Source organism: Sturnus vulgaris, chromosome 1 (genome assembly GCF_052056855.1).
Source record: "Sturnus vulgaris isolate bStuVul1 chromosome 1, bStuVul1.hap1, whole genome shotgun sequence".
NCBI lineage: Eukaryota > Metazoa > Chordata > Aves > Passeriformes > Sturnidae > Sturnus > Sturnus vulgaris.
This window is the reverse complement of record NC_142243.1, coordinates 68,307,485-68,329,410: the sequence shown is the minus strand read 5'-3', so window position 1 is coordinate 68,329,410 and position 21,926 is coordinate 68,307,485. Positions and strand designations below refer to the sequence as shown.

The 21,926-nt window shown below is 40.0% G+C and overlaps 1 protein-coding gene across 2 annotated transcripts in view; it reads right to left on the bottom strand.

Moving 5' to 3' along the window:
• The window catches only part of JARID2 (jumonji and AT-rich interaction domain containing 2), a 207,218-nt gene that overhangs the window by 77,956 nt on the left and 107,336 nt on the right, over positions 1-21,926 (bottom strand). For both annotated transcript variants that reach the window (XM_014878218.2, XM_088169073.1), the window contains exon 3: positions 11,616-11,757. In XM_014878218.2, the coding sequence (XP_014733704.1) occupies positions 11,616-11,757 (142 nt within the window). The remainder of the gene's footprint in view (positions 1-11,615; positions 11,758-21,926) is intronic.

Here is a 21,926-nt window from a genome sequence, read left to right as displayed (position 1 = left end):
GGATCAAGAAGACCAAGTATTTTGGTAGTGACCTATGAGTGTTTTGTTCAAACTGGGAAATTAGCATACAGCTGCATCCCCAGGCTGGCAGAGGGCTTTGAATGGCACGTAAAGATCTGATAGAGAAGCAAATCAATCTGAAGCCTTGAGCTGCAGACAGCAGGTAACACCATGGAATCACACACACACACACCCACCAAACAGCTAAAGCAGTTAAGTTTCCTGAAACTGAGCAGTTTCTAAGTAACAGGTTGGAAAACAGTGCTCAAGAAGATGCAACTAAGAAGCTGAAAATAATGACCGTAAATTGGAGTAAAGTTCCATACTGAGAAGTTTCTATGACTTGAAATAAGAGGAACACAGGATGGCTTAGGATACAATGGGGTAATTTTGCAATAAAATACTGAGGTAGTTTCAGTGAATTACCCCATAACACTGGAAGAAAGTGTAAAGGAGAGGTTGTTCCATTTTTACAATGAATGGCATATTCTCTTTGTGGTCCCACTGAATTAGTAACCCTGCACAGCTACAGCTTCGGGGCAAATGATGCAACACAGGACCTCCAATGCAGACTCTGCACAAAAGCCTTTGAATGAAGGCTTCTGTGGGTGAAGAGGACGCCTTTCTCTGCCACTAAAATAATCAAACACTCAACAAGTATGAAACCCAGGTCAGCAGCCATCCAGTCAATGAACAACTCAGACTGACCACCTTGAGCAGAGGCAGCAAGATGACACAAGCCAGGGAAGAGCCTGGGGAAATAAATACACAGCAGAGTGTACACGGCATCACTTTCAGATGGCTCGTTCTGTGCTGTAAAACTCCAGCAGGCATACAGAGAGTATGATAATTGAAAAGGAAAATAAACAAGACTCTTTGAAGGGCTACTCCAAGTGCAGTCAAAACCACAGGCACTTAATTTACAGCTTTCTTCAGCCTGCAGACATCTTAGGAAAACGTCCCATCCACTGAAATCAATAATAAATAAGCACTTTCAGTGGATGCAGGATTTAACTCTTGTTATTTAAAAATGGATTTGAATGCAGTTGTGCTGATAAAGCACTCTCAAAATCCTCCTTCAGGGAGAGAATTTATTTTTTGTTTATTTATGAATATCTGTGTTCATTTAATATCAGAAAAAGGAAGAGCAATAAATAAAGCCCAAAATAGACACATATTCAAAACAGATATAAATAATATAATTTACTTATACTTTGCCCTTAAAAACAATAAACAACTGTTACTCCAATCTTTAGCTGCTCAAAACTCTGCCAATTAAACTTGAAGACAGAAGAGACATAGGGCAATTAAGTACTGTGCAAGGCCACACAAGAATCTGAACACAAAGCTAGCTGGTACCTAGGCTACTTAGAGATACTGTGGATTGTAAAGCCCAAAGAAGAACAAATGTTTGAATTTATGTTTTAGAAGAGTCCTGCAACCAAAAGCTTCAAGTAAAAAAAAAAAAAAAAAAAAAAAATCAAACTTTTTCATGTGTTTCTTCTTTTTTTTCTGAATTAGTTCAATTGATTCTTCTGGTAAGAAGAGTGTGACCTTTACTCAAACACTTCCATTTCTCAACTGATTCACCTTTACAGTTTATTTTGCAATCCATCTGAGAACCGGAAGCAATTAAATACTCTTAATCTGGTATGGCATTTAGCATATGTTTCAAAAAGTGAATTTAACATCAGGATTTCTATGTAACAGAAATGAAATAAAATGGGTAAAAATTATACCTTGATTGCATGGTACCATTCGTCCAGGTATTACTTAATACTTTTAATTTTCAGGTAATGAGAGGATTTCACAGGCCTAGAGACCTAAAAGCAAGAGTCTCAGAAATTGTGCCACACCTAGTTTGTCTTCTTGCTCTTTACAAATTAACCAGGTGGGATGAACTGACTTTCAAGGAAAATCAATAATGGTCAATTTTTCTAGTGTAAGACAAACATAAGAAGTCCGTGCACACCAAGATACTGCAATTAGACGGCCAGCTTGATTTCAGGCTTCTAATCTAAGAATCAGGGAGGCTGAAAGATTTCTCAATCTCTGTTAGAAAACCTCATGATTGTCAATGTGCAGGTGTAAAGAAGATGTCACTAAAAATAGAACTAATCAAGAAAGTCCCAGCTGCTTACTTTAACAGCAAACTAGACGTATGCAAAAGACAAACATGAGACTCCCTTCTAAAAAAAGAGTTGATTAAAATTTTAGAGTAATTTATTTTAAAATGCACATTTTGCTTGACAACTTGCAGAACAAATTGTCAGCAGGCCAGGAATAATCTAAAGCACAGTAAGAGAACACAGGAGACAAAAAGTAAAGGTTTCAGAGTCTCTCCCTTGCTTGATGAGGAATAGGAATGGCCAAAGGAGATGGCATTGCTTGCTTAGAATACAACTGACAGCAATGTTATCCTGAAGGACTGAGCTGATCAGGGTACTCCCACAGAGGGACGGATGTGGCTCCTGTTTTTTTTCCCCCAAAGTCACCTCTGCTGTGCTCCCTGTGGTGCCCAGGGAACCTGTCCAATACCAGTTCCACAGAAAACCACCTACCTTTGCTTTGCCAGGTGACAAACCATGCCAGACCCAGCACAAGTGGGCTCAAGGGAAGGACATGCTTCTTTATTATGTATCACTCATGGGCTTTCAGGCTACAATTTCAACCCAACACTCTCAATGGGAGGCAAAGAGATTTGCATTATCTGACGAACAGCCCAAGGTGGGTTATTTATGCAGTTGTAAAACAGAGGGTCTTCTCAGTAGGCTCCTCACTGTGCACAGCACTCAGAAGGCCAAAGGAAAACAGTGTAATTCTGTAATAATCACCTAGCACAAGGAAGAGGGGAAAAGCCTCTGAAGATGCAGCTACCATAAGAAACACACCCATCAAAAGTGTGGTGCAGCTACACTGGCTTTCCAGGTGGGATGTCTGCTCAGACAGGCAATTGTGGTACAACTCCTCGGTTGGGGAGCACATTTCAAATCTAAGTCGTTCAGCAAAGCACTGATGTCAAACCACAGACACCAAGTGAAACAATGCTTCCCCAATAGAAAGGGTTTAGAAATACAACAGCACACATGCAAAGGAAAATATCTGTTGCAGAATAGCTGACTACCCAAACATCCATGTTTCTCTGTTAAGATGGAATATATAAAGCTGTATACAAAGAGCTATCAAATTATGATGAGGTGTAAAGAAAAGTCTCTCTGACTTAAAAGGCTAACGATGTGTTGTCTCAAGTTTTCATTTCTTCACCCGAGAAATTTTAACTTGCACCAGAATATGTTTATATTAAATTCCAAAAGCTGCCATTTAAAATAAATAAATTCTAAAAGCTGTCCTTGACACTCAGCATACATACACACAAATGTTACCAGTTAATTCATTTTACAGAATTATGACTTCAGTGAACAGCTCTTCAACTGTGAAGAAAGATCAAATCAGATAATAGCTCCAGAAGTGACCCTTTTAACTAGGAACTTCCTCACTCTCTACTCATATCCCGAATTTTTCATCCATATAAACAAATACCTACAGGATTTCATGAAAATGAAAGCATTACAGGCAAATGACATGTTGCAACAGAAGAGATATTAGAAACAAAGTCTGTACAAAGTCTACTTAACTTTATTGAAAAGATAAATAACAGCTGCAGGAGCTCCTAGGAAAGGAGGAGGGCAAGGGAGGAGAAGAGGAAGAATGGACGGATATCTCCATAGTAACTACAACTATGAAACTCGGGGGAGAACTTGTCTGAAAGCTGAAAGAGGATGCTTCCAGAGAAAATAGACTGTAATATAACTGGAAAAAAATAAGAAACTTCCAAACAATTTTCCACATGGCCAAAGGTCCCTTTAAGCTTTAGTTTATTTAATCAGAGCCAAGAACAAATACCAAGAGAGAAAAGCAAAGAAAAAAGGCATAAAATCAAAACATAATGATGACATGACCATTACTGGACAAATTATTTAACAATAAACATACTGCTAAAAAACTAAATATACAAATGTTCAGGTTAAGAAGAAAAAAACAATTAGTTTCCCTCAGGAAATTCTGTGCTAGTGGATACAACAATGGAAGAAGAGAAAGGAAAAGCACTATATTGCCATAAGCTAGGTGACGTATGTAAAATTCCTGTGATTTTTCTATCTAATACAAAGATCTGAGAAGATTCTAAAGGAGATATTTACAATATGGAGATTTATACTTCACAAATTCAGTTCAGACTTAGAAAACTCCTGCAATCCCAAACTGAGACGCTGGTGACACTGACTGACCGATTTCTGAGCAGTATTCAAACAACTCCAAGCCTCTGTCATCCATCTGGGAGTCTCGAGACCCATGCCCTTCCCTGGAATCTTCATCTGACCCGTGAAAACACTACTACCCACACTGCTGTCAGTTTTGGTGAATCAGCAGTAGCCCATATTTGCACTGTCATTTGCACGAAATATGTTGAGAATACACTCCTATCACCTATATATTTTCCATATCAGCTATGGGAATAAATACAGAATAGGATTTTCTATAGTTCAGTATACACCAAACCAGCACACAGTACAATCTTCAAATACTTATTAAAAAAACCCCAACCAAACCAATAAACCCAAAACCCAAACCAAAACAACAACATAACAGAACAAAACAACCCACTAACAATATTCTTAGAACTCAGCATATGAGGACATACTTCCACTTTAAAATGTTGGAATGGCACTCTCTTTTTTAGTATCATTATCTTTGCACAGCACATAGGACCACACCAGATGTAGCAAAGAGTTATGTTAGCCCGAACAGCAGGCTAGAATCTTATACCAACAATGGTATATTTGCATTAAAGAGATTTCTTTCACATTGGCAAACAAATTTACTTTTAAAAAGTGTCGTTTTCAACTATTTCCTACATCCATTTAGAGCAACCTTTCCCTGGTCTTAAAGCAATGAACGTCTGGCCTGTCATGCACAGAGGCAAGACATGAATTATGTAAATCACAGCTAGGGATGGGTCATCAGGCAGCTGAAGGACTGTTTGCCATAGGCAGAACAACAGAAACAACTGCACCTATCCCATCTGGTTTGGAAGCTTCCTTGATCCTGCAGTGAATGAGTCCAAACTCAAGGTCACGAAGACTTTCCCTGCAACTCTGACTTCTGAAAAGAAGGTGGCGAGTGAGAACAAGCAAGTTGGAATTGGACATGGTGTAACACTTCTCAGCTTGCTATAAATCATACCTTCATAATTATTAAATCACTAATCAAACAAGTTGCTACATAGCTGCCTACCCACAAAGTTCAAATGTTCCCAGATTATTGTACCTTGTTATATCTTTGCATGTCGGATAGAAGAATTCATGTCACAACTTCTGTTTGTTCCTTATGAAAATACTGAAAGAACATTAATCACCCGATTTCTTCCTTTTCAAACTACATACAATGATCTTCTTGACTTGCATTATAAAGCAGGTAATCTGTCTTTTTACTATTCCTCTGCAAATCCACTCCAATAGACTATTATTGCTTTGTTTATAAGGCTTGTTATTTAAATATAAATGTGCAGCACTAAAAATATATTCCAATCATATCAGCATTCCCAGAAGGGGGGCAGGGGAGGTGTTAAAAAAATTATTATACATAAATCTCACTGCCATTTTGGTTGTATTGTGGATTAATGTAGTTCTTCATACGCAAACAACTAGTGCAGATTTTCACTGCCTACTGAAATTAGAAAAAAATAACAGAAGCACCTGGTTGATAAGTGGGCTTGCATTGTGTTGTAGCAGGCAACAGCTGAACACAAATACTTTATATAGTGTTCCAATTAGTGAAAAGACTATTCACTAAAAAGGTCCTGGAAAAACACTTTGATATTACGAGCAGTCTCCTGCTTTCAGACCCGAGTCATAATACACTGCTCTCTCCATCACCTACAATACCAAGCAGAAATCCCTCACAAACTTACAAATGTGGGAACAGGATTGACCTTGTTTTACATCTTGCATGAAAGGTGCTAAGTCTAGTGCTAAAGAGACTGTTCATTATTAACTATAACAACAATTTGAAGAAAAAAAAAAAAAAAAAAAGAAAAAACAAGGGAAAAATCCCCCATCCCTAAGTCCCCTCAACCTTTTGACAGCTCTACTGCAAGAAAGTCCTTTGCAAATCAAGTTGAAAAGGATATATCACTAAAAGAAACCACTTAAATTAGCAGCTTGCCTAATATGCAAAAGCTTGCCTTCCCTTGACTGGCTTTTTTTTGTGCTGAGGGTGCAAAATAGCTCTGCCAGCCTAGCAGCTGTGCAGCCACCAGCCAAGGGAGATCAGCATGCTTGTCTCCTCCTCCTTGCACACATACTCCCACCTTTTCATTTGACAAACTTTAACCCTCCTGTTGCTCCACAATGAGCCAGTTCAGGGAGTTAAAACTGGCATCTAAAAATAAAATTTTAAAAAGGCAAACAGGGAAAAGGAGGAGGCAGCAGGGAACCAGCACAAGGCAAAGAGCAGGAGCACATCCCATGGGCTGGCCTTGCTGCAGTGCACAATCACACTTCTGACTGTCACATGCTTGAGACCATTAGCAGAAAGCTGCTGTATTAATTAAAGGCCTCAGAAGGTTCCTAATAAGCAATTTCTGGCCAATCTAGCTGTGACAGCTTAAAACGCTACTGCTCCCCAGTGGGCTGTTCCTTTCTCCTGCAGCCAACAGCCTTCCCTGCAAAAGAACTGGACAAAGTGCCTTCTCCCAGGAGCTCTGCACACCCTTGGCCCAGTGGGCAATGTCCATCCACTCTGTTGCTACTACAAGAAAGGAAATTTCTCTAACCCTAATTTTTTCTTAAACTAAGCCAGTATCTTTTTTGCCCTTAACACAGAGAATATACTAACATTAAGTTTAAAAAAAATCCCCACTTTGAAGTTAACAGTTTTAACAGTTATCAAAATCAGCCAACCTCTTCCCACCTCGCACAGCCCTCATATTAACACAACTTTACAATAAAAGATAAATGCATCTGTGCATTTGCAATTCCCAGTGTGAATTTCCAGGAAGGGGGCCATATAAGTGAGTAGCCACCTGATTAGTAACAGGAAGCAAGCAATAGCCTATTACCATACTGTCACATCAAGTCTGCTCTGCATGTCTCTTCCTGGGTAAGGTAGGCAACTTGTTGCTAGAAAACATACATCTGTCACTGCACACTGTTATTAACTGCCAGTGGTTAGAGTTTAGAGTTGCCTATAAAAACGTACGAGCATCCAGCACAGAGACCAAGCACCTTTGGCCAGTTACCTATTGATTTTCTCAACTGAGAATCACAGCTGGAAACTGGAGATTCACAACAAAAACATGCAGCTACATGGAAGCTACTCTTCTCATTCAGCAGTAACCTTTTGTTCATAGGTTTTGAAAATGTGCAATCTTTACATAGTGAAGACCACCCGATCTGGTAGTTTACCAAGCCCATATACCAACAGTTTTGTTCATCCCTCCCCAAAGCATTGAACAAACCAGCAACTTCTCTCATTTACATGGCAACTAGACAGCAACTCATTGCACAACAGATTCAGTGCAACATTTGAATGCTTGGCTTTTGCTATATCTTAAAATAATGCTGGTACTTTTCACCTTTACTGGCTGAAAGTAGTATTTACTACTTAGGAAATCCTCACTGCTTCCCCTCAGACCTGGCCAGTAGTAATACACACAGCTCAGATGTTTTCCGTCCTATTGAGTGCAAACTTAAACAAATCTATGTATTTTAAAGTACTGAGCTTGCCACTATTGCCACTGCTAATCCTTCCCAAACTCCACTTACTCTGTAAGAAGGGCTTAGAGTTTCTGGACTTATTTGGAGGCCGTGAAGGGCAAAGCTGTACATGCACTCTTTTCCTCTTTACCACCACCAAATCTGCAGCACCACAGAAGGAAGGTGCAGACTTGTAGAACTGTTCCAGAATACTGTTGCAATACAAAGTAAACATGCAAAAAGAAAAGGATATGGGAATTTTTGCAGATGCAAACCTGGTTGTGTAAGAAGCTTCCTCTAGTTGAAACCATTGGAAGCCTAACAGTGTCAAGCCACTGCATTCAAAAATCCTGCTCCATCAAACAAAACATCTAAGCGAGTTTCCAAACGAAATCTGCAGTATTGTATTGAATCTGCACACTTTCACCATAACAGACATCTTCTTCCTTCCACCACAGTGCTCTCTTTATGACTCTTCAGTCAAGCTATGTTATTAGAAAAGGGAATGAAACTGGAAAATAAACAGATGTGTTAAACCTTCAGGTGTGCTTGGCTGGGGGTTCTACTGCTGTGTTATTCTGTTTGGCATATCCATTTGAAATAAGGAACACTTGTCAGTGATCTCTTCACTGGTCTGCAGCCAGAGTGGTAGGGATCTACCTCCCCCACAGCTGCCTGACAGCCCCTACCTATGTACAGCTAAGTCCAGTAATTCATTGGGAGCATCCACTACCTAGTTTTGACCCAAGGAAAATCTACAACAGGGATGGTTGGCACAGTGAATCCACAAGGCAATGTTTCCTGCTAGCAAATGCACCCTCCACTCAGTTTGCTACAAGAATTTACACTTGCTGTTCATCCAGGTTCTTGTGAAAATCGTCTCTGAAACTGGAGGAGTTTGGATCAACTATAAATGCAAACTAAAACCACACACATGCTGCACCTATGCATGAATCCCTATTCCTTTCTATAAGGTGACTTGCTCTATGCAGGGGAGGAAATGCTGCCAGATTAGTCCCTGAACTGATGGACAAGGGCCAGAGGACAGCCAGACACAGCAGCTGGGAAGAAGCAAGTAGAAGAAACTAGGAAAAGATTTTTATTGTACTCCACAGTACCAGCCTGCCATTACACTGAAGAACTGAAAAATCAAACCAGAGCCTTAAACTGCTAAAGAAACTGGAGCCCTTTACAACAGATTCCCTTATTTACTATGCTTATTTGCTTAGCACTGTTTCCATCGTGAGTGTGAAATACAGGTGACTTACTTCTCAGAAAATGACAGGTTCAAACTTCTGAAAGACCATTTCCTGACATGCACCAAAAGAAAAAAAAAAAAAAAAAAAAAAAAAAAACAACCAAAAAAAACCCAAAAAACCCAAACAACAACAACCAAAAAAAGACAAAAAAACCCCCAACCAAAACAAAAACAAAAACCAAACAAAAAACCAACCAACCAACCAACCAAACAAACAAAAAAACCAGACAAAACCCTACTAGCTATAAAGAAATATATAGTAACTTACATATAATTGTTGGTTCACAGTATATTGCTAAAGCTACAGTCTCTCAAGGTGTAATTTATTACAAGAGTGTCATTAGTTATACACACAGCTGAACAGACAATTGGAAAATCTGATTTTGAGAAACCCTGGGGGAAGACAAGGAGGACATAACTTATCAAAACTTGCTAAGCTGAGGCAGTCAACCCACAGATTCCATTTCAGCCCCGTTTGCCCCCTCATCATCTTCCTGCATGTCCTCTGTTTACCCAATATTCCTGACACAACTCTTTCTGGGATTGCAAGATAACCTGGATTGAAAAAACATTGCATATTCAGCTAAACAAAACAAAAAGCCTGAAAGGAAACAAGAAGACAACATAAAAACACTCGATGTGCTTGACTATAGCTTAAGAGAAGAAACTCAGAAAGGTCTGCAAAGAGGAAGCTCAGAGAGGGAAAAAAAAAATAGGTAAAAGTCTGTGTGGGGTGTAAATGGAAACAAAACAAGAACAGTCTCCTTCACAGAAACAGAAGTACCAACCGTAATATTATTTCAACAGTTCGTGATGCTTGAAGAAGTACTGAAATGATGCCTTGGTTCCATGAAAGCCAGAAAAAGTTTTTATCTTTTTCATCAGAAAAGTTTTCACCCTGTCTGGATCTGGCGTTTTTTGTTGGTTTTAATCTGAAAAGTACCAAAGGCACGCAGAGTTCCCTATTATTACACCTGAACCACCTAGCTGCCTCTCAGGGCTCTGAATTCCCTTAGCCCAAACCTACTCTTCCAAAAATGTTTCACCCAGAGTACCCAAGTGCAGCTTCTGGAGACTGGTAGTGTAAAAATCCTAATCATTTCTGAAGCTGGACTGTGCAGGGCACCAGGAGCAAGTAGAGAGTAAGGCACAAGCCCTCCTGTCCTTTGCCAGCCTCAAAAGAGGATGTCCCCCTGGTTGCACTGGCTGCTGTTCCTACAAGCATAGTCTGAACAAGAGACAGAAGTCTCATGCAGGTTAAGAATGAAGAAACCTGGCAAAAAGCCTCAATTCATCTTCTTGCTATTATTTTTAATCCTAACCAACTGCTTAAAGCTATTCATGGTGTGACCCTGCAAGTCATCATGCCAGCACAGCTGAGGAATGAAGAGACAAACTAAGTGTAGAAGGAAGCAGAATTTCTTTAAGACCACGTGCAAGCAACAGGTTGGCCATGAAATAATGAACACAGTCTCCTAGGATCACATCAACAGTAGATGTCACCTAAACAGCCCAGCAGGAATAATTTTCAATCCTCTGTTTTATCTCACAAAGCCCAAAACCAGAACACAACTATCTTTGCCCTGACCAGCAGCACAATGCAATAAGCCTTGCAAAATTTCTACCAGTAGGAAAGACAACATAAATTTTACTCTGATATGCCTGATGAGCTAAGTGAGCATATTAGTTAGAGTCAAAACCTGTTCCAGAAAAGATTGTGGGAACCAGGGATGGGAAACACTGGAACAGGAGGGTGATCTCCTCACTCCACCAGGCTTCTCAGTGGAATTATAAGGTCATACAGAAAACAGGGATACTTCTTTTGTTTGAAAGAGAACTGTTGTTATTATGATAATATTATTATTATAACTATATACTTCATTTTGGTTTGGAACTAGGATGCGGGAATTGCAGAAAAAAAAAGGTTGAGGAAGCATTTCTGATTCTCTTTTAAGTGGTATTTTTTAGACAGCCTGTTTTCCTTCTTACTTCATAGAGAGGACAACTTCCAGCCGCCTGCATTCTCAGCATATTTTCTATAATTGATTGGCTTGAGGTCTATGATTTTAACCCACATTCTGCACATTCAGTGACTTCTAGGAAAGAGAAGGCAGCAGTATCTCAAAGTAGTCCTTTGTAACCAACAGCCACTGCACCGCATTACTAGGCGGTTCCTCTTCTCAGAAGCATGTTTTGTCCTTTTCTACCTTTTTAACTTTGCACGATTTCATTCACTGAAAACTGAAAATAACAACAGTAACAGCAACTACTTTAGTGATGCTTTCCTTGAAATTGCACACACATATATATTGACATAGCCTGAGAGGTAAACGCCAGGAGAGGGGACAGTCTTAAGGCATTTAAATTACATTCATGCACTGTAAAATAATAACTGCTTTTCCATTCTTTCCAAAACAGCAACAAGAACCATCTCTACCAATGGGTGAAGCAAAGTTTGCTATCTTTGCTGTTCATAGAAGGAATCCATGCTGTAAAGTCCATTTATGGTAGGGCAATAAGTGCAACCATATCCTACTGATAACACAAAAACCACTCTAAGACAAAAAAGAAAGGCTCTGCTTTAATCATAATTCACTACTGACCTTTTCCTTGAGGGCCCTTCTTCAAAATCTGAAGAACTAACATCGTTGCTCGTTGAGGACACTTGCGATGCATCATCCTTCTCATTCTCCAGCTGTTCTGAGCCTGGTCCTAATCCTTTAGATTGGCCATTAGTGAGAAGTCCTGCAAACATGACAAAGGAGTACACAACATTCAAAACCTGCAGTGATTTTATAAAAATTCACACTTACAATAGAGAGCTGATGCCCAAAGCAACTGTTTTGCAAAGAGACAGACTGATAACATTGATTTCGCATAGAGGTACTTCAATAAAAATTTGCCAGCCTTCCTGTTTCTGAGTTGGTTAACTCTAAAACCCCAGTCTCAAATAACTACCATATGAATGTTTGCAACAGTGTTTATAATTTTGTTATATTCAAAAAAGGGACACAGCTTAGTAAAATTCATCCTTGTTTTACAAAATTCTTATGACTAGCATAGATAATGGTATTTTGCATTTATCTGTGAATTGATATAAAATTAAGCTGCCATTTAGTTCAATTTGACAACATCTTCCTCTTCATTCTGGTGCTTCCAACTAAGGCAATTTATGATCCTTTGAAGAAAATCCTAAATCCCAAAGAAATGAACATCAAACATCCATTTCCTGACTTTGATTCTTCCGGCCAAGTGTCACTCATCTACAGAAATTCCAGACTGCCAGAAAAAGTACACAGGGCAGCAAAGGTACACAGGCCACAGCTGCCTTCCCTTTTGTGCCTTTTCTATTCTAGAGCAATAATACAGCAAGCAGTCACACAGTCACACAGATGGAAGACAGCTTTGGACCTTTGCAAGCATAATGTTAAACAAATTTTGTGTATTCTATGCCACCAAGTAACTACAATATAATATGACTCTTACAAACAACAGCAGATAAGCAATGAAACCACTCATACTTAAGGAAGAATTAAAATAGTAACATATTCTTCAGCAGGTTCTGGGATGAGAGGGAGGAAACGATTTTTTTAGCTCACTATTTACTTGATACTATAAGAGCTTATTACCAGAGGAGCTGCAATTTTATCCAGGAAAATGCTTTCTCATCTCTCCACCCAAATAGTTTTAGAAACGGCATAACAAAGCTTTGTTTCACGGCTGTATTTCCTCAGAGAAATGCTGACAAGACTTCCCTCCCTTAGCCATTTCAGTCCCTCTATAAGCTGCACCTTAGAAAAGAAAACATGGTGGGGAAGGCAGGGTGGGGGGGCCTGTGCTACCCCTTCCAAGATGAGCCAGCAATGAGGCTGGTCAGAATACTGCACTGAAAACACTAACAACTGCAGTTTAAGAATTTCCACCAGCACTATATCAGTGCTACACCATTTCAGATTTCTGCTTCCAGGAAAATCCCCATCCAGCACCACCGGTGCACTTACTCATTGCATAACCAAGCATTCAACCAAGCTCAGCACCAAAGAGACACCAAAGCATAACCAGATCAAGAGCACAGACAGTTGCCCCAGTGAGCTGCTGTTTCTAAGTACTGGAAGCTTGGCCACAGCTGAAGCCAAATGTTCCTTTCCCCACAAGGACATCTATTCACTGACTGCTTGGGCACTTCGACTGCCAGCACACTCTGAACCTCCCCAATTCCAATCTAATCACTCTAATTGCCCATTTTTAAACAGCCCTAATCCAAAGCATGCATCATATCTCTCTCTCCTTTTCCTAATCAAAGTTTGCTCATATTCATTCTGAGGGACACTAAATTTCTCTTGACTTGGTCTATGTGGTGGCCACATGCTGCACTTTTAAAACCTCCACCTACAAAGCAAAAACATGTTTCAGTTGTTTTCTGGGGAAGAGTCAGTGAACTGGTAGCTCAATTTCTTTTCCTAATACACAGCCCACCGAGCACAAGTTGAAACTACACATCAATTTTTGCATTAAATTGTCTCTTCTAGCCAGCATAACACTATCAGGAAGAAGTAAAATGACCCAATTTAAATTTTCTCTCCCCTTTTTGAATTCCTTTTGATATTTCCTTTCATTAAAGGGATCTCAAACTGTGACCCAACAAATAAAACAAATTTGACTATCGGCACAAGATACAACAAAAGGGTTTGTAGTGTATAAACACAATATGACAATATGGGGTGACAGCATCCTTTCAAAGCATTCTCAAGGAAATTAAGGCAAACTCTGAAAAAACACTGAACAGATTATATTTCTATGGTGAACTCACCCTCTCTAAAACTCACCCCAGTGCCTAAGTTTATTCTTATAAAAGTTTCAACTTTTGCTTTGCATTTTTCCATGAAACCACTGCTGATAAAATTTACAATTTTTGAACTCCAGAGAAGTCTAAATCAAGCATATTATTTGAGGCCTGACACTCAGTAACTTAACTCTTATGGCAGAACTTGATTAGGTTTTCCAAAAGCAATATTTGTTCTGGAGACTTGCCATATGTAAAACCCAGGAACCTGAAGTATATGAGTCAAGAAAATCACCTTTCAGGCTGTCAACTTGCATGCACTTGGAAGGCAATTTTTATTCATCCTTTCACCCTGCCAAACCATCAGCTCACTTGGGAGACAAGCATGATTTGTGCTCCTCAAGGAAAAACGTATTGGTTTGCCCACCATTATTCATCAAATCCAGCAGCATTCCAAGACGCAGTAATATTGCCGATAACTGATGTTAGCTATCGTCCGCTGGAACCAACTAAAACAAGTGCCCTAAAAGAGAGGCAAAAAACTACAAATGAGAGATACTGATAAAAACTGGGAATGGGTGTCATGTTCTACAGGTTTTCAGGGCCAGCATAATTGCAAAATCCACCCCGAAGTGATGAAAGGCACAACCCAAAGCCTCCTTTCAAGCACTGGAGAAAAAGCACATGCTGAAGAAGGCTGTTATAAAATTTACTGCCACTCAATCATTTTTATATCAAATGCATTCAGCTTGCCCCTAGACACCTTTTCCTTCAAATGCCATTCCTGTTATCTCTAACTGCAATAAGCCACATTCTTTACTGTTGTACATCACTTGGGAGCTATGTCCTGGAGGCGCCAGGACAGGATGGAGACACCACAGTTTTTCCAAGTGATACTCAGGCACTCCAGTCACCATTAATGAGTTGGCACCAGTGCAGTCAACAGGATGTACCAGTCTGCTGGGGCACTTAAGGAGCATCAACCCATGTGGGTTTGACTCTCCAAGACCAACCACTCTACAGGAAGCAGCAGGCATTCATATTTCTTAAAAGTTGAGTACTAGAGTTGAGTATGTATATAAAGAGAGAAAAAGAAAAGCGGCTGAGTGAGAAAATGCTCTTTTGCATAGTCTGGAAAGCTGAACCACTCCAAGGAGTGGCTACATGAGAAGACCCAGCAACATTCAAGGAATCACCAAGCCCTCAAGAGCCAAATCAAACCAAAGGGACAAATAGTTCCTCTACTGCTTCTCTATGGCTGTTCTTTTCAACCTCTGAACCACTATGCCAGCAAGCCCTGGCTCCTTTCAAAGCCCATGACATTCTCAGCTGCTGAAGAGCTGGCACAGGCTGCCTGTCCCTTGCCCACTAAGCTCATCTCAGCCCCAGTTCTCCCTGCCTTCTCCCCTGGCAGCTGGACTCATGACCAAACACCGGGCCTGAATAACTAGGCAGAATAAATCAGGGTTGATAAAAATAAGACTTTATTCCAGTAATAGAAAGTGCTTGTTTTAAAAGTCAAATTAGATTTTTTTTAAAAAACTAAACCTTATTAAAATTAAATTTGAAGGTACAGTAACTTGCATTATAAGTCAGTGTAGGATTTCATATATTAAAATGACTTACATGAAATAATAACTTATATATACAGAGAACCAGTGCATACTTGCTGCCAAAGTTTAAAAAGAACTGAAACACTGAACAGTTCAAAGTCACTGAATAAACACTGCCTTAATTAAGTCAGTAATAACGAATTATTTAATTAAGTCACAATACAGGAACTTGCGTATCAAATGACATCTATGATTCCTTAAATACACCGTTCTGGCTCCAACTGATCAAGACTAGACATATTCAGAGAAAGGCCAATTACTAATTCTTAATAATTAAAAAGGGTAGCTTAAAACCAAACCATGGAGATCTTTACATCCTCTCTAAAATGTATCTTAGTCACATAAATGTCAACTTCACAGTTTTGCTGAATTCATTTTTAAACTTCCACAAATGCTGCAACACCAAATCACAGTTTTAGATACATGCTGTTTAAAAAGATTTTTTTTAAAAAAGCATTTCCGCTTATCAATATTGAGAAAAAGCAGCAAATGTCACTTTTTCATCCACTCTGTTACAAGACAGGGAAAGCACAAAGGCCCTTTCTGCCTACTAGTCATTATTACAGAGACTTCTATCACCTCCTATTTATTTGCCTTCCACACTGAATGTATTCCAGTCTGTCTGTGGCTACAAGTTTGTTTGTTTTTTCACATGAAGGAAGGGCCCTGCTATGAGAGCTGAGCCATACCCTCCTAGGGTGATCCACACAGAATACGGATATTATGGCTTTACAAACTGCACACAGCGTGCTCCCTCCCGTTCCCACTGCAGCTCACTACCCCCTCTGCTTCTTGGCTGTAGTTGTTAGCAGAGCAGGGGGCTTGCTGAGCCTACTCCAGCAACTGGAACGTCCTGCTCAGCAAAAACACTATGTAAAGAATAGTTAAATCTGCTTAAATTAGCTTATTAAACGGGGACTGAAGTGCAGCTGACTCAAGCTGACTCAAGTGGATTGCTTCTCATAAGAGCCTAGCAAGTAAGACTTAACTACTCCAGCACAGGCAGGGCTTAATTCACATTGGTACACATTTGCTGACCTTACTGTTTTTGGTGATACACACACACTTTTAGCAGCAATCTACAATTCCTCTCAAGTCATGATCTAACTCATCTGGAGAGATGACTGACAGGCACACACAGGACAGGTCTTGGGAACATCTGAAGATGTGATGCAAAAATCCCCATACCTGGGAACGCACTTTACAATAAAACACGATGTTAACTATAAATACGCAGAAGGAAAACTGATGGGGAAGAGAGGAGCAGAAAGCAACAACATAGAGAAGACAGCAAAAAATGTAAGGGAGGGTTTGGAGTTTTTTGGTTTTATCCAGATGAGATTGCAATTACTGGTATGTTCTTCATTATTAAAGTTACTGAATAATCAGGAAACCAAAGGAGAGCATCTGAGCAAATTTCAGCATCATGTGGTTAGTTAACCAAGTGGTTGGGTGAAGAGACTTTCACAATGTTTCCAAAACACTATTTCCACATCTATTTCTCTAATGCCAACAAGGCATCTCAGCATGAACATTTCCATGTTCTTACAATAGTGCAACACCTATTTTAGCTCTCTGTTTCCCAGTCCTAAGGCAGCTTAGGAAAAAAAAAATACATTCAATTGTATTTCCAGTCAGTTCCCACAGTCAGAGGCAACCCACAAAGCCATTATGTTAGGAAAATCAGCAGTCAACACCCTACAAGCACAAGCCAAAGATATCAAAACCATTAAATGGCCTAAACAAAGGCAATTTCAACATGACCATATTCACAGCTTTCTATATAGGATAACATCAGAGAGTCCACAATCCAGAGGAGCCATCCTGCAGATCTCAACGATGTATGAAATACATAACTCTGCTCCTGGGTGTTTCTTGACTACACAAGGATACTCTCTTCCCACTGCCAAGAGATTCTGGGTTGGTTTCCCCCCCTGGCAGCCCTTTCCCTGCATTCCTCCCTGATCCCTGCAAGCTGAAGTGCTCTGGGCTGGTAGAAAAGTCCAGTTTCCAGGGCAAGCAGCAAAACAAACACAGATTACAGTAAGTAAAAAAAGGGATTTACTCAAGACAGCATTCTCACCCTGCTAGGATGACAGTTTTCCTTATGAGAGCATTTAATAAATAGCAGGGATTGTAGTTACATAGGCATGGAGCTAAAGCTCTGCTCCCTTATGGAGTAACACGCTTGTCCAAATTTCAACTGTGCAGTCTTGGGAGTTGTACAGGAAAGCTTTGTTTTAAAATGTTAGTGACTTTTTTTTCTTTCTGCAACATCCCATTTAGAAGAGCTGACACAAAAGTTAAACCCTTTCTAACTGCAGTGTTGTAAAGTCTGAAGTTTAACCATCCCACACCATGAACACCTGACTTTCACCACCTGAACACAAACCGGGGGGGGCTGGTCAACACTTGGCTGAAGAAGAGCCAGTCTGTACCCAGGCAGCCAAAAGCCAATGGTATCCTGGCCTGGATCAGCAATAGTGTGGCCAGCAGGAGCAGGGCAGTGATTGTCCCCCTGTACTCAGCACTGGTGAGGCCACACCTCAAATCCTGTGTTCGGTTTTGGCCCCTCACCCAAGGAAGACACCGAGGGGCTGGAGCAGGTCCAGAGAAGGGGAACAGAGCTGGGGAAGGGTCTGGAGCACAAGTCTGATGAGGAGTGTCAGAGGGGACTTTATTGCTCTCTACAGCTGCCTGAAAGGATGCTGTAGACAGGTGGGAGTTGGTCTCTTCTCCCAGTCAACAAGCAATATGACAAAGGGAAATAACCTCAAGTTGTGCCAGGGGATGTTTAGACAGGTATTTGAAAAAAAAAAAATTATGGAAGAGGGGGTCAAGCACTGAAACAGGCTGTCCAGGGAAGCAGTTGAGGGAGCATCCCTAAAGTTATTTAAAAGATGTGTATACATAACACTTTGGAACACGGTTTAGTGGTGGACTTGGACACTGCTGGGTTAACAGTTTGACTTGATTATCTTAGAGATCATTTCCAACCCGAACAATTTTGTATTGCAGGGTGCTACAGTTTCTTATAAGCTATATCTTTATATATAAGTTTATTTGCATAATATCATTATTAACACAATTTTTTATAAGTAACAGACAACCAGTTGCAATGAAACACAAATCTACATTGCACTGTCTGTAATCCTAAATTTTACTTCTACCAAAACCACCCTTTACACATTAGACTGCATGCTGAAACACTACCAGAATCTTGGTAGGCATGTTAAATAAATACATTAATCATTTGATGCTAAGTTTAAACACACCGGTATCTCTAAAACATCTGCAGTCTGCATTAATCAGCACACTGTACCGAGTTACTGTATTTAGCTGTTGTATAGCTATGCACAAAAGATAATTTAGTTTTATAGTGCAAATGCCATCTGTCACATTGTCACAGCATGACAAGGTATCACATTACATATTAAACAGACAACATGCTTCAAAAATAAGGCCTATTTTCATGCTCTGGTTCTCTCAGAGACTAAAGAATGGGGTTTTCATGATAGTGACAATTTAAAAACAAAACAAACCACATTTTTCTCTGGGGTAAGAGATACGAATTCCCTGTCCACTTTTTTAAGGATAGTTGTCATAAAGGCTATTTTCATCTAATTTGGTAATGCAAAACCACAACAATTTTCTGCCTCTAAATAAAAAAACCCACAGCATGAAACCATCATTGTTTATGCCACACGATGCTCTGTGCTGCCACCATGATGGTAATTAACAGTACGTGGGCTTCTCAGATGACAAGCCACTGGACATCAGGTTGATTGTGGTACATAACAGAGCATATGCATAAAGCAGTACCATTATCCCAAAGACTGTTAGCAAATAGCTTGTACAGTCTTCATAACTGACTAGAAGAGTGCTTTTATATGTAGATATACATCATTACTATGGAAGCCAAGCATGAATGACATTACAGCACAAGATGTGTTTGTCAGGCTGTCAAAAGACCAGATCACCAAAGAGAACTGATTAAATAACACAGGTTGAAAAACCTTAATCCCTCCCTTACAGCTCCATCCAAAACTATTATTAAGCAACCAAAGACATTTTGTGACTTTGTGTCCTACATATTAGTCCATTACCCATTAGCAGCGTTAATTAAAATTAACTGTGGTGTTGTTTCAACACAACACTTGCTAGGGTGTTTTGTTTTCATCTGAGGGAGTTTGGAGTGGTATTAAACTCATAGAAACAGGAATACAACAGTCAAAAATGAACCTAATTTAATTCTGACAGGAAACTACCCCAGGCCATATGACATACTTCAAGCCCCAGTTTGATTTATGAAATATGCATCTGAAAGAAATTTAGAACAAAAGAAACCAATAAAGCACCAAAAAAAACACCTGCCAATGTCTGCATTGTATAAATAGAGAAAATCGTCACCTGACGTTTGTCCATACTTCTGTTATTTTAGGTTTGGGGTGGGTTTTTTTGAAGTATTCAAAGAGACACACCTCTCTGATTAAAGACATTTCTCCACTTCTAAGGACATAATGAAAACTCTGAACTTCTCATTCTTCCAAGTAAACACATGACTTCTTCTGGCACTTTATACCTCATAAGGTAGAATGGAGGCCATAGCCTGGGCTCCATGATGGTGTGACCTGGATGACAGAGGGAACTGGAGTATCAGGCAGGCTGAGCAGTGAGGTAGGTGTTCACTGACAGGTGAAGGAGATAGCAGCATTTTGCTGACCCAAAAAATGCTGAGAGAGCAAGCTCACCTCTCTTAAATCCCCTTCCTACAAATGCAGACAACTGAGTCATACCTTAAAATCACAAATGGCTACCCTTGTTTTTTTCCAACATTTTCCCTAATTTTACAGAGGGGAGGCTGGGGGAAAGGAAACCTAAGGAACAATTGCCCCCAAACCCAAAAGCCAGAGCTGTCCTGAATGAAGCAGATTAGAGAGGAGGAAAGAGAAGTGATGATCACCACCCACCAGCTGCTCACTGTGTGTTATATTGTACCTTGTGCTATCAAGCTCCTACCAATTGCCCCTGGAGCTGTATGATAAGGGGAGAGCAGCAGCATTTCTGGTAAGCTGGTACCAGGTTGTGTAAAGACCATTAAGTTTTGACAAACAAACACAGTCAATTTTATGGTACCATAAACATTCCCTTTTAGCACCAGGGAAATGAGCACCATGTACTCTTCCTGTACTTTGTCAAGGAATCACACTATTTGATGCACTCAACTCAAATATACCTCAGTCCCACAGCCTCCTTTGACTGCAGTCAGAAAGCTTCAAAGGAACAAGAGGACTCCAAATGCAAGTTACAGACCTTTGATGTTCAGATATGTGGTCTGAGAAGGCATGAAGCCTTCAGCAGAAAAACAGAAACACCAACACCGGGAAGAGAGCTTGGCTGGGATGCAGGGACCTGGACTCTGTCCAGATGCAGCCATCACCAAGCAGGTGCCCCTGCAGAGGCCACCTCCTCTCCAGGCACCTCAGCTCACCCAACTCTAAACTAAAAGTAGTGAGTTCAGCTTCCACAGTGAAACACAAGGAGGGGTACAGACTATAACCATGACATGAGACATGGTATTGGTGTAATTAACATCCCTCGGTGTCATGAGATTTTGTGTAGATTTTGGTGTTGGACAGAGTGCCTTTATTTCTGGAGTAAAGTGCCCTTAGATTTGTAACTGTCCTATAAGACACCTTCTCTCATATGCAACCTGGAGTTAAACATACGTTTTATTAGAAATGACAGACACAAGTAGGTCCACAAAAAATAGAATTTATCTCCATTTAGTTCAAGCATATCAACAGCTGAAATATCAGCATAACTACTGAGAGAGAGAAAAGTCTATGTTCTCAGGTATTAACAAAATTATCAGTGAGATACAAATAAATTCTTCTTTGGTTTTGATGCCAAAACCATCATGTTTTGTTTATCCTGCCTTTCCTAGGGAATTCTACAGCTGAATGGAAAACGAGTGGGGTAACGCCCCATGGGAGAGAATAAAGAAAACCTGCAATATACCTGTGAAATAAATAATTCCACTTTAGAATGTTTTGTTCTTCCTTTTGTTCTTTCCACCTTTTTGTTTTATCCATTTGAGAGCTATTTGGAGAAAAGTTACTGACTGTTTCCAAAGCATTTTTACTTGTCCTTCACAAATACCTCCCATGTGAGGGAAAGAGCATGGATTACACTGCTAAATAAGAATTAAGTAAAGCAAGCTAATCATTATTTCAGGTATTTGTCACACTTAATGTCAATAGGTGAGGGCAATTCCTCCCCCTCCTGAAGCACTTTTACAGAGCTAGCTTAACTGTAATATACCACAGCAGTCCTATTTTTCAGTCATTTCCCCCTACCTCAGCATCACAGGGCTATGCCTTTAGACTCATCCTGTTTCAGAGTTAAGCTTCCAATAGGTATAGATGGACAAAGGAACAATAAATCCATACTTCAAAAATATCCATACCTGGGTACCTAGGGACTAGGTAAAGATTAGTAAAGATGAAAAAGAAAAT